At 53.6% G+C, this 12,362-nt stretch overlaps 1 protein-coding gene across 1 annotated transcript; it reads left to right on the top strand.

Annotated features, from left to right (window-relative positions):
• The first annotated feature begins 5,719 nt into the window (after positions 1–5,719).
• Positions 5,720–6,225, top strand: LOC119384946 (uncharacterized). Its single transcript, XM_037652558.2, has 2 exons — positions 5,720–6,008; positions 6,093–6,225. Exons 1-2 carry the CDS (start codon positions 5,772–5,774, stop codon positions 6,219–6,221), a joined length of 366 nt encoding a protein of 121 aa, XP_037508486.2. The 5' UTR covers positions 5,720–5,771; the 3' UTR covers positions 6,222–6,225.
• Positions 6,226–12,362: the final 6,137 nt, after the last annotated feature.

Raw genomic sequence — 12,362 nt, 5'->3', positions numbered from 1 at the left:
GTCGGAACCGACGCCAAACGTACCTTCATGTGTTGCGGGTGCGGTCGAGCATCCGTCTCCCACTGCTGGTCTTAGTAACAACGAGAGCGAGTTTCGGCCAGTCCTGTCAAAGGCGCAGAAACGCCGCCACCGTGCTGAGACGCCACAAGGCGTGACCGGGAACAGCGCCCCGCCTCCCGGAATCGGGCCTGCCACCACCTCTGCTTCGCGACCTCCAGCCCGCTGCAGTTCTCCTGTTGTAATTTCTGCCGTGGTTCTTGCTGCTACTTCCGGGACTCCTGAAACTGCTGTACCTGCCCCACCGCCGAAAGCCTGCACGGTGCTGTTTCGACCGGCACATAGCGGTGCCGCCTTTCTCCGTACCTCTCGCCTGGCCATCGCGCAGGTGCTCTCCTCGATGCCTGGTGTAAAAGAGGTGCGCGTTAACACGAGGAACACTGTCGCGGCAGACGCGGTATCAGGAGTGGACGGAACGCCTACTGGCCACATAGGAGATTATCGGGATATGTCTGTGATTGCGCGCCTTCCTGCTGACCGCTCCCAGAGCAGCGGCGTGGTGCAGGGTGTACACGGCAACTGCGCCAACGACGATCTCCTGGCCAATGCTTCGTCGGAGGTACGAGTGGTTGTACCTTCGACGAGGCGCTCCTGCCACGGAGCTTACGAACTCTGCTAGCCATCCTCAAGCCTCCTTGCAGCAGCGTGGACATCAGGCAAGCGCCGAGAAACGGGGCGGCGCCAAGCCTACCTTCCAGAAGAAGGCTCTTCAGTCTGCCAGCAATGAGGAGAACAAGAACCTTCGACTTTTCTTGCGTGTGGTCGCCGACGTGCTGCCACCCGACAACCAGCAGTTGCGTTCCATTTGCCTCCAGGCAGGTGGCGCGCTCCTCCCCAGTAGTCAACATGGCTAGTCCAGACCCGCCAGCAGCAGGATATTGTCGCTGCCGCCGCCCGAGTTGCCCCAGTGGAACGCAAACTCGTTGCGGCGGCAGCAGACCGATCTCTCCTTGCACCTCATGACTATGACGTGCTTGCTGTGCAGGAAGTTTATGTGGCAGCAATTGACTGGCGCCTTCTCGGATATGTTGGCTAGTAGCCGCACTTCGTGCACCTGGGAGGCCTGCCAGTCTGCCCCCTGCCTTGATGAGGGCCACGAGCAGGGCGCACCGCATGTGCGGTCTACGTGCGGCGTGAAATACTACAGGCAGAAGTTCACGTGACTGACCTGCTAAGCGGTCCTGTCGAATGCTGTGCCGTTGGAGTACGACTGGGTTCGTCTGACAACCGTAGCCAGTATATATGTCCGTCCGAGCAGACCACGGAACCCAGCCAGCCTCATCTCACTCGCCCAACGCCTCGACAAAGATTTCCTCCTGTGCGGTTTAACGCCCACCACACCGCCTGGGGAAGCCGTCGCTGCTGTCCACGCAGCCAGCGACTGTGGGACGTCTACAACCAACTAGGCCTGTCCATCCTCAATACCGGCACTCCTACTTTCGTGCGGCGCGCGGTCCGGGCGGTCCTTCATCACAGACGTCAGCCTGGCCACAGAGGGCTGTCATAAATGAAGACCGCTGCCGGACACCTTGGGGTCAGACCACCTGCCCCTCCTGATAAACCCGATCATAGGCATGACCGCCAGGAGCAAGGTGTGCCATAGTGTCGGCTGGAAGGTCTTTCATTCATTTCATTTCGTATGCACTGTCAGAAAGACGCTGACTCCGGGACGTTCGTACAGCTGGTAGCAGAGGGCGCAAGAATGGCCACCGTCCGTTCGACGGCCCAAGTGGGCCAGCCAGTGCCAGACATCCAGCACCTGGAGCTGCGAGCTGCTCGGCGTCATGCAGAACGTGTAGCGTTGCGCACCACTTTGCCTGAAAACTGGTCAGCGTTTCGCCGTGTGGACGCCGTCTGCAGGCGCCATGCCCGGCGACGTCGGAACCAGAGCTGGCTGGGCGTGTGCTGCTCTTTCAGCCGCTCTCCCTAAGGACAACACGCTTGGCGGCTTCTGACGTCACTACTACTGGGGCCCTGTGCACAACGCCGTGTTGTCTGTGGCGGTCCACATAGGCATCAGCGCGGGAGCCTTAGCAGAACTCCTCGCGAACCAGTTTGCCGACAGACTCCCCGTCGTGCGAGCTCCACCTTGGCGGCAACCGTCCGGCCAATTCCATCATCTTGCCATAACGCGGACTGGGTGGCTGGGCACATTCAAGCACTCTGCAATGAACCATCCATATGCACGAGCTCAAGGCTGCTCTCGAGCACACGAGGTGATGCAGTGCCCGTAGAGCTGGCGGCATCACGGTCCATATGCTGCGTAACTTGGCTGATGCCGAGTAGGAGCGGCTCCTCGAGTGCTTCAACATCATCTGGGGCAGAAGAACTGACATTTGGGCGAGTCATCTGGGGCACCAGTGCGCTCCTGGAGAGCTGGCTGGTTGCAGTGGTGACTCCGGTCTTGAAACCGTGGAAGCCTGCCATATCCCTATCTTCATACAGGCCGGTGTCCCTCACCTCTGCCGCCTGCAAGGCGATGGTGAGGGTGGCGCTAGCTCGGATGGAGTGGATAGCGGCCCAACTGCAGTACTTCCCTGAGCAGCAGACTGGCTTCAGGCACCATCGCTGCACGGCTGACTTCAGCTCCGACGTGGTGGCTACCCTTGAGGATGCGAAAGTCGCGGGAGATCTGGCACTGCTGGTGCTCCTGGACGTCCGGATTTCCTTTGACGGACTTCCCCACGCGGTCATCGAGGCCTGCCTAAACCAGCTCAGAATGAACGGCCATCTCAGGGGATTCATTTCGGCCTTTATGGCCGGGAGGACCTTCCGGGCACGTGTTGGACTCGCAGGGCTCGGTGCTGAGCACATTCCCGTTTAACGTGGCTCTCGCGGGCCTTCCCGCATCCCTCCCCGTGGACTCTCGGTTCCCTGTTTGCTGTTCCATTTATGCCGATGACGTGGCGCTATGGACCCGGGGGCCGAGGATGTCCATGCCTTGCATTCGGTGCTCGCTGCAACCGGCGCTACACGCAGTGAGATTTCTTTGGCAGCATTGGTCTTACCGTGTCCGCAGCGAAGACCGATGCCATGTTGGTTTTTCCACTGGCCTCCGCTCGGTGCTATACCAAGCCGCTGAAGCTCGCCGGTCGCGCGCTACTTTGGCAGAAGGTGGTCACTTACCTAGGACTCGCCATTGACCACCGGCTCACGTGGATTCCTGCAGTCAAGGCAGCCACTTCGAAGGTGCGCCGAGTGCAGGGAGCTTTCAGCAAGCTGCAGCAACATATGGTCGTGACTGCTTTGACTAAGTTCGCGCTCCGACTCAACCAAGCCGTAGCAACGTCCGTACTGCTGAATGCCCTCCCATTGGTCACTCTCAGACCGGCCAGGAGGGAGCATTGGTCACTCTCACACCGGCCAGGAGGGAGCAGCTGGAGGAACTGCACAAAGATGCAATCAGAAGTATCCTGGGGCTTCCAAAGCACTCGCCGATCGCTGAAATGCTGGCAGAGGCTGGAGAATGGCCGCTCTCTAGCTCTGAAGATGTTCGAACGAGCCCTGAAGCCCATCGACCGTCTTCACCGTGCTCAGGATGGAGGAGCCCTGCTGACCAGACTCCGCAGCCAGCCGTCCTCACGGATGGGAGGTCTCTGCCTACTGTATGAGCAGATGATCACGGACCCGCCTGTGGCTGTCCCTCGCCCTCCACCACAACACCGCCCAGCGGACGTCTACCTGTCGCTCGGTAGGGCGACCAAACAGCGGACACCAGCTGCTGCTCTACAACAGGCTGCTGCCTGCATGCTCCACGAGAAACTAGGAGGAAGGCTGCTGGTGTTCACAGATGGCTCAGTGCGGGCTAACGGCTCCGATGCTCTGGCCTGCACCATACAGGCTAGGGCGGTGAACCGGCAATGCCGGCTGCCGTTCGTGGCGAGCTAGCGGGCCTCCACCTAGCCACTGACGTCTTAGCTGAGGACCGTCCTGAGCAACCAGTGGCAGTCCTCTGCGACTCGAAGCCAGCCCTCCAGAGCCTCGTCGGCCACCGAATATCTGGGCTTACGGGGTCCTTGCTGAGGTCCAAGTTCTCCGCATTGGCTGCCGCGGGGGTTTGGATGCCTTTCATTGGATGCCGGCACATCACCGGTAATGAGCAAGTGGACACCCTTGCCACAACCGCCCATCACCGTGGTGTGCCGCTTACACGAGCAGTTGCTGCCTCTGATTCATCGAGGCAGCGCTTGAAAGAATTGTTTACGACCCTCCACCCGGCTGCCAGAGTGGCCAATGGCAAGAGTCCCAAGCCTCTCCCAGAGGATGGCATCGCTAGGCGGGAGCGCGCCACGCTCCTTCGCCTCCGCACTTGCCGTGTGTGGACAGCGGCGCGCTTGTACGTTCGGCGCCAAGGGACGCTCCCCCTCACCAGCCTGCGAACGTTGCGACGACCCCGAGACTCTTGAGCACCTTCTCTGTGCTTGCCCAGCGTTGGCGCTGGAACGCTCAATGCTGACTACTGCTTACAGGCAACAGGGCATCCCTGCTACGACTACCGACGACCTCCTGTTCCCATCGCCTCCCAACCCCCGGGCTCTCCACAGCCTCTTGGAGTTTGTGGAAGCAACCGGAATCACCGCCTACCGTTAAGCACCCGCAACTTGCTTGCTGGACACTCCCTTCACCATCGGCCTCTCCCATGAATGGACGAGACCCCGGCTTTTAAATGCGAATGCATTTCTTAGTCGAGCTATGTCAGGCGCCGCGCGGCGTTCGCGATCTCTCCGCTCCCGCCCCCCTCTCCCATAGCAACAGCTGCGAACGCGCGCGCTCCTCCTCGCCCCTAGCAACCGGAGCAGGTGGTGCGGGCGGATCAGCGGAGAGTGAGTGGAGAGGAGGAGCGCGCTCGGGCGCGTGAGGGCGCTCGCATCGCGAGAGCTCGGCGGAGCTCCCGCGTCTGTGGGAGAGTGTGGGCGAGGGTAGGCGCGTGCTTCGGCGCTTCTCCTCTCGGCGTGCGCCCCACTCTCCCGTTCGCTCGCTCGCAAGCGTATAAAATGGAGCGGAGCGCGCGCTCTACTAGCGAGTAATAGCTACGCGGCTCAGCGGACCGGCGTGCCAGCGGACGAAGGGAGAGGGCAGCGGAGCGCAAGACGAAAAGAAGAGTAATAGCTAAGCGTCGCCTCTCTCGTTTCAGCGGATTGCATTGCTGCGCCATCTGTTGAACAAGGTTGAAGTTACTCCCGATCGAGCAGAGCCTTTGCTGCGTCACCTGCCGAATAAAATTGAAGTTACTGCGAAAAGAATATTACGAAAGGGATTTTTTATAACATCGCATGTGTTAAGTAGAAACACATTTTCGTTTTTGTTACATAGCTTGATGTTTGCAGTGGTTAGAATGCATGACGGACTGTTCTACGTTCGAATAAAACAGTCGGCGCTGAAAGGTTGCAGGTGAAGCCAAGCCAAGCAATCAAGTGTGTGTTTTTAGTGGCATCGTTGTTGCAGTGTGTTTTGCTAGTTTTGCTCTTCGTTGCCGTTAGCGCTATGCCGCGAAGCATACTGCAAGACCATTTGCTTCTCTCTGAGCTAAAATGGTCAGAGATAGAAGATCTCTTAGCACTAGAGGTGTTAGGCGAGACTCGCCGTGACCCACTCTCCTTCCGTGGCCTGCTAAACATCGACGCCATGGACAACGGCATGTTCAGGACATGTTTCGTTTTGAGAAAGAGGACGTACCGAAGCTGCGAGTAGCCTTGCGCATTCCGGAAACGGTTATGACTGCTCAAAGAGTGCCGATCCCTGGAGACGAAGCCCTCTGCATTACGCTTCGGCGGCTGGCATACCCAAACCGACTAAAGGACCTTGAGAACTTCTTCGGCCGACATAGTTCGACGATATCGTCCTTGACGATAGAGGTGCTGAGGCACATTGATGAGAAATTCTTCCACCTGCTGGACGATGTGAATAACCACAGCTGGCTGACCATCGACATGCTGGAGAATTTCTCGAAGGTAAGAAGCAATGACAGCGGAATGGAAGCTGTGCAAATTGGAGATTGTGGTATACCTGTTGACATTTCTTTGTTTGTTTTTCAGGCCATTTACGCTAAAGGAGCCCCACTTACCAACTGCTGGGGCTTCATTGATGGCACTGCGCGTGCTATATGCCGACCAACCAGGCAGCAGCAGCTGTACTTTAGCGGGCACAAAGATTTCATGCCCTGAAGTATCAGTCAATAATGTGCCCGAATGGCATCATTTGCCAATTGGATGGATGTTATCCAGGCAGCAAGCACGATGCTGGTGAGTAAAGGGTAGTTCATATACCTGGAAGTTACATTTCCCTCCAAGTAGCCATGGGACTGTCATGTACACCAAGTATCAAACAAAATAGGTCAAATTCCTAGTATTCTGTATTCTTTGGTGTTCCCTTTGCGGACTTCTCTGTTTTAAATTCTATATATAGCTTTACTGCTTCCTCCCTGCTGAGCATCCATCATGTAAGATGAAAAAAATAAAATTTAGTTAAATAAGGAGACGCATTGAAAGCCTGCTAGGGCATCTCGCCTATTCTGTTGCTACTTTTATATTCTGTAGCACACCTGCACCCAATGTTTGATCAGCAGGCGCAGTGGTGCTAACGCAGTATCTCATTTCAATTTTTTTCAGGCAACTTTGGCAACAGCCAGGCATACACAAAGCTGGAAAAGCTCGTGCAGGGACACCACTACTGCCTCTACGGGGACCCTGCTTACCCAATGCGGCCACTACTGTTGAAACCTTACGGCGGTGCATCTTTGACACCGGAGCAATGCGCGTTTAACAAGGCAATGAGCAGCGTGAGGCAGGCCGTGGAATGGGGCTTCGGAAAAATTTCTGGACTCTTTGCCTTTGTAGATTTCAAAAAAAACCAGAAGATCTTCCGCCAGAATGTTGCAAGGATGTACAGTACGGTCCACTCTTACAGGGAACACGCGAGCGCGTGGCTGACAGCCCGCGCGGCGCTGACTAGCGGCGAGATTTGTAAATTCGGCGCATGCGCATACACTTGTAAGAGCGGCGCGCACCCGAACGCCGTAATGAATCTATACGCGTGCGCTGCATTTACAAATCTCGCCAGCAGTTAGCGCTCCGCGGACAGCCGGCCACGCGCTCGCGTGTTCCCTCTAAGAGTGGACCATACTGTACAAAGCGAGTGCATTGCTGGCAAACTGCCATACTTGCCTGTATGGTGCACAGGTCTCGCAATACTTTGACCTGCAACCACCATCCTTGGAAGTGTACCTGAATGCCCGTTAACTTTAGTGACAGCTTGCAATGTGGCACTGGTGAATACCTTTGCTTATTAAAAGAATAAAGTGTGCAACAAACCACTTTTTTATTATTCACCTATTTCCAGACATTCTTGTTGATAGGTCTGTCACCTCTTGGCTGAGTTTCTCAAACATCTGTTCCACACGCTTAATAAAGTCCAGCTGTTCCTGCTGGCGACTTGTCACCTCATGTTCGTGCTTTCTTTCGGCAAGCGCCAGCTTGCGCTCCTCCAGAGCTAGCCGTCTCTCTTCAATGTCCAATTTTCTGGCTTCGACTTGAAGTTCCTTTTGTCGGAGCTCGAATTCATGCGTTTGGCGCATAGTCAACAACTGTAAGCCCATGCTTTGGAGGCCTCTGATTCCTGGAAATTTTGGGAAATCAGGCCATTCAGTTAGTCGGTTCACATACGCATATCACGTGTCATAGAAAGCTCACTTGATGAACTCGTAACACAAACACAAGCCTTCAACTCTATGCTATCACACATCATTTAGTGATGACCTATTTTATGCTTCAGCAGGGTGATCCTCGAAGACTGATAACATCGCAGCCGTTGCTTGGATCCTGACATTTAGTGTAATAACAAAATAAGAACTGTTCTGGTACTGCTATTTACAAGTGTTCAATGTAAAGAGAGGTTCAAAATTTCCAAGTTGTCGTATGCTAACCTTATCCAAAACTCCCACTTATTCGTGGTAAAGAAAGCAATCATTCTTTTCACCTTCCTTGTACATACATATGGTAAAGCATGGCCATGACTCGCATCACAGTCTTGTCCTAAGTTACTTTTGAGAGGTGTGACACTTGTCCACAGCTCGGCAAACTCACTCAGACTCAGATCGGCCCGCGAGTGTGAGTGAGTCCGGGTGAGTACTATTTTAGTGAGTCTGAGTGAGTCCAGTTGAAGAAAATATTGGTGAGTGAGTCCGAGTAAGCCCAAAGCAGCCCAATGTACTAGACTCTACAGGGACATCACGTTGCCCATTTGTACTGCTCCTTGTGGCAATATTGCACCATGTTCCAACGTGGCATAAAGAGTCCTTCAAGATTTACCTCTACTCGCCGTCACAGGAACTCGTTGCCTAGCTGCAGGCGGCGGTTGTGGCTGCCGCTGCAGCTGCAGCTGCTCTTGTTGCTGCTGCTGCTGTTGTTGTTGCTGCTGCTGTTGTTGTTGCTGCTGCTGCTGTTGTTGTTGTCGTTGCTGATGCTGCTGCTGGTGTTGCTGTTCTTCCTCCTCCTCGTGGCACTGCTCTCCAGTGAGTTCAACAGCAGCGGGACTGCACGGCGCGGTCATTGAGAGCAGGAGTTGTGTAGCTTGTTGTCCTGATTGTAATGCATAATGGAAAACAGGGAGATGTCAGATAATAGCACACTAGCACATTCCATTACAACTCTGGCACATTGGGAACCCACCAGTAGAGAATAACTTTCTTGTATTACAATGTTACAAAGCCATCAAAAAATGCTAACTGATGAATGAAATAATATTGTGAGCTCACATGTTAACACACTTTGATAGTTTACTTGCATGTTATGGTAATGTGAAATAGTAAAACACATTTGTGACTTTTTTACTCAAAAACCACAAATGAACTTTTCGCACTGTTGTTGTAATGCAACTTCATGCATTGACAACATCATTAATGAGTTACCTCGAACATGATAATGCACCTGCTGCTCGGGATCACTGCAAATTATTGCTTTCATGCTTCACTATAGGAACCAATAGAGTCGCAGGCAGGGCAGAAAAGAGTGCTTCATTTCCTTTTCGGCTGTTGCAGATGTGCAAGCACGTTAACACAATGCGAGATACTCAAGTGTCGTTTTTATTCCCGCATGCCACATTTAAAATCAGGCGCAAGAAATTGCATACACATGACTATGATCGTAGAACAATGTATCAATTTCAGAGAGATGTGGGCTTTACTGCTGCACTCACTTGATCTTCATCTGCAGAACTTGTTCTGGCGGCGTCGCCAGACAGGACGCAGCAGCGTGACTTCTTTGCGGCCCAGCTGTTTGAACTTCTAGGTGCTACTCTGGGCACGTAATTTATCGACCTTAATAATCAGAGAGGTCCGTAATATTTGCCTTCTCGCATATTGTTCCTCCGTTCCCGGACCTGCAAGAGAAATGCGTGCTGTTTACAGCAGGCTTGCTGCTCTCTAAAACACGTCTCTAACCCCGTATTCAAAAACGCTCCTTCACTTTGAACTTCCACTTGCCACGCTTCAACGCGTTTCGAACGGCGCTGCCTTTGGCGGTGCAAGCCGCACGACGCTCTTCGAACGCGCTGCCAAGGCGGTGGCTAAGTCAAGTTCAACTGAGGAGCGTTTTGAATACAGGGTAAATACCCGCTCACTCTAGCGCACGGCGATGGCTCTCAAAAACGATGCCGACATCGGGACGAATACATGCTGTAGAAGCTTAAGGACATGAATCTAAAGCAAGTGGAAGCATCGATTCGGAGCTTACAAGCTAAGAGCGCACGGCGGCCACTGATAGATTCGAGGTGGACGACAACAGTGGCTTTCACAGTGGAATCTGTTTGTCGGAGACGCGAACGGCTTTAAAGCGTCGCCGGCGAAGCTTAACGCGCACCGCGTGGACAGCTCTCGCGCGGAATTAAATGCTATCGCGAGGACAATACATAAAAAAGTGGTACTTACTTTCTTAAGTTTTTTGTATCTTCTTGCTCCAGTAACGATTAAAAGATCGACACGGTCCTTCAGGATTCTTAGCGTGAGCTCCCGGCCAAGCACACCTTTCAAGTTTTCGATCACATGATCCACTGCAAGTCGTCGTTAAATGGCTTGCTCGCTGCCATTCTATAAATGGGTAGGTATTCTTCGGTAGTGAAACAGCGCCGGGGCCTTTTCGCCTGCAGCCGAACCTGCGCCGCGCTTGGAGGTGCCGCCGAAGACATGCCGCCGCCGCTTGTGTTGGGGGCTGCCTTTGAAAACGCTCGACGCTCGTCCGCTGGGGCACTTCGCTGAGGAGACGAATGAGGGGTGAGCGACTCTCTAAGTAAAAACGCTCGCTGCCCCGGCGTGCCGCGCAGGCGCAGTTGGCATCTCCGCTCGTGCGCTGGGCCGTGGCCCGCTGAGGCGTTAGCTATTACTCTCTACTGTCTCTCGACCCGTTCGCCGGCTTTCGCTCCGTGCGAGGACATGTACATGCTCGCCTACACCGGAGACGGAGTCCTTGTGGTGACCGTGTACCTCGCGCCCAACCTCGCCCGAGACGCCGTTGCCGCGCAGCTCGATGCGATCATGGAAAGTGTCTGTGCACGCTCCAAAAGTTCTGACCCCGTTGTCTTGGTTGCTGACTTTTAACGTTGACGTGCGAAAGACGAGTGGACAGTGGCTTGTCGAGTACATGCGCACCAAGCACTCTATGCAGTGTGCCTCTACCGCATCCGAACTCTGTCGCACAACCATTCACGGTACTTGCATTGATCTAGTCTTTACCCGAAACTGTGACGCCCGCATGCTTCTCAAAGACCCTCTGACCGTGCACTTTACCGACCACAAGGCAGTGATCGTGGCCGTCAAGTGCAACGATGACACAAACAGGTGTTAAATAAATGGTTACCCTACAAATCACCGTCTCGTCATTCATTATATAATTACTTCGCCGCACACTCGCACCCAAAGAAATGCATTCGCATTTCCTCACGATTCCCTTAGGGGAGGTGGGGTGAATTTTTTTATCCTCTATTTCTCTCTTGTGCGATCCTCTTTATTTCCCCTGACACGGCGCTGTGCTCCTTATTGGCTGCAGAATAAAAGATCATTTCCACAATAAACTCTACTACTGCTACTGAGTTACTTTCTTATATGGAAATATACGCTGATGATCAGGATGCGCTGAAACAAAATGTACACCGAGCATCAAACTTCTTGGGTGTTCGATGAACTTTTATATGACGTTGACTTGGCTCTAGCTTGATTTCATGTAGCTCTTATGTGTGCATGGTTGAAAGGCGGAAATATTTAGCGATTGGTGCGCACTCCGATAGCACGTTTTGTGTGACTGGTGTATCTGAACGCGCTGGGCCCATTTGCTGTCGTTCATCAGACGTAAGCGGCCCTCGTATTCTAGCTTGCTTCTGGCTTCTCGTAGTACGAGCCAACGTCGCCCTCAATGGCATCTATGGCCCTTCGGCCATGACAGCTAAAGCAGTAGTGCCAGTCGATCCGACCTTGCGCTGCCCTCGTTTCAGCCACTGTCTGGTATTTGATTCGACAGGGCGCACCATTGACAAACGAGGGGCCTGGGATATGACACTTCGACATTTCCCGAACCAGCAGGGAGCGGTTGCAGCCCTAGAGACTCCTCATACGCAACACGTTCTTGAACATCTTGAAAACAGCGCAAAAAACGACATGGAAAATACAAGATACGGGGACACACCAAAAAAAGGAGAGGGTGTGTCCCCGTATCTTTTGTCCGCGTCGTTTTTTGCGCTGTTTTCAAGACGTCCATGTACTATTACAAACTAGCCCAGCTACCACTTCTTCTGCAACTCGTTCGCTGCTTCGCGCGATGCTTAAATCCTTCCTTGTGGGCGTCTGAGATGCGGCTGGATGTGCTCAGGTGCACAGCGAGGAATCTGCACTCTGTCTTCCTCGGCATCTGTCCCCCCTCAGGTGGAATGACGCAAACGTAGATGCGTCTGCGCCTGAGAGCACCACCACCGCTAATTTCCTGGCATTGAAGCCGAGTCCTAGTCCACACAGGTGATTTGCTGACAGCGAAAGAAGGCGCTAAAAGTCAACCAGGGTCTCTGGACAATATTATAAGCTTGAGCCAAGCCTGCCATTCCGGCACACTTTGGGTGTGTTCCAAAAGGGTTATTCATTTATTTTGCTTTCATTAAAAGTAGCTTAAAGGGTACAGCCTCAAGAACATCATTATTCCTCGTACCTGTCATCACATATAGCATCAATACCTGGCAGTCCTCAAGCTGGTCTACCTCCGTGATTGTTAGAAGTGACTCTGAAAAGAGCGGAAATCCACTCTTCAAGCTTTGTAATGGGTGCGGATTGG

Source organism: Rhipicephalus sanguineus, chromosome 3 (genome assembly GCF_013339695.2).
Source record: "Rhipicephalus sanguineus isolate Rsan-2018 chromosome 3, BIME_Rsan_1.4, whole genome shotgun sequence".
Taxonomy (NCBI): domain Eukaryota; kingdom Metazoa; phylum Arthropoda; class Arachnida; order Ixodida; family Ixodidae; genus Rhipicephalus; species Rhipicephalus sanguineus.
This window is presented reverse-complemented; position numbering and strand designations above follow the sequence as displayed.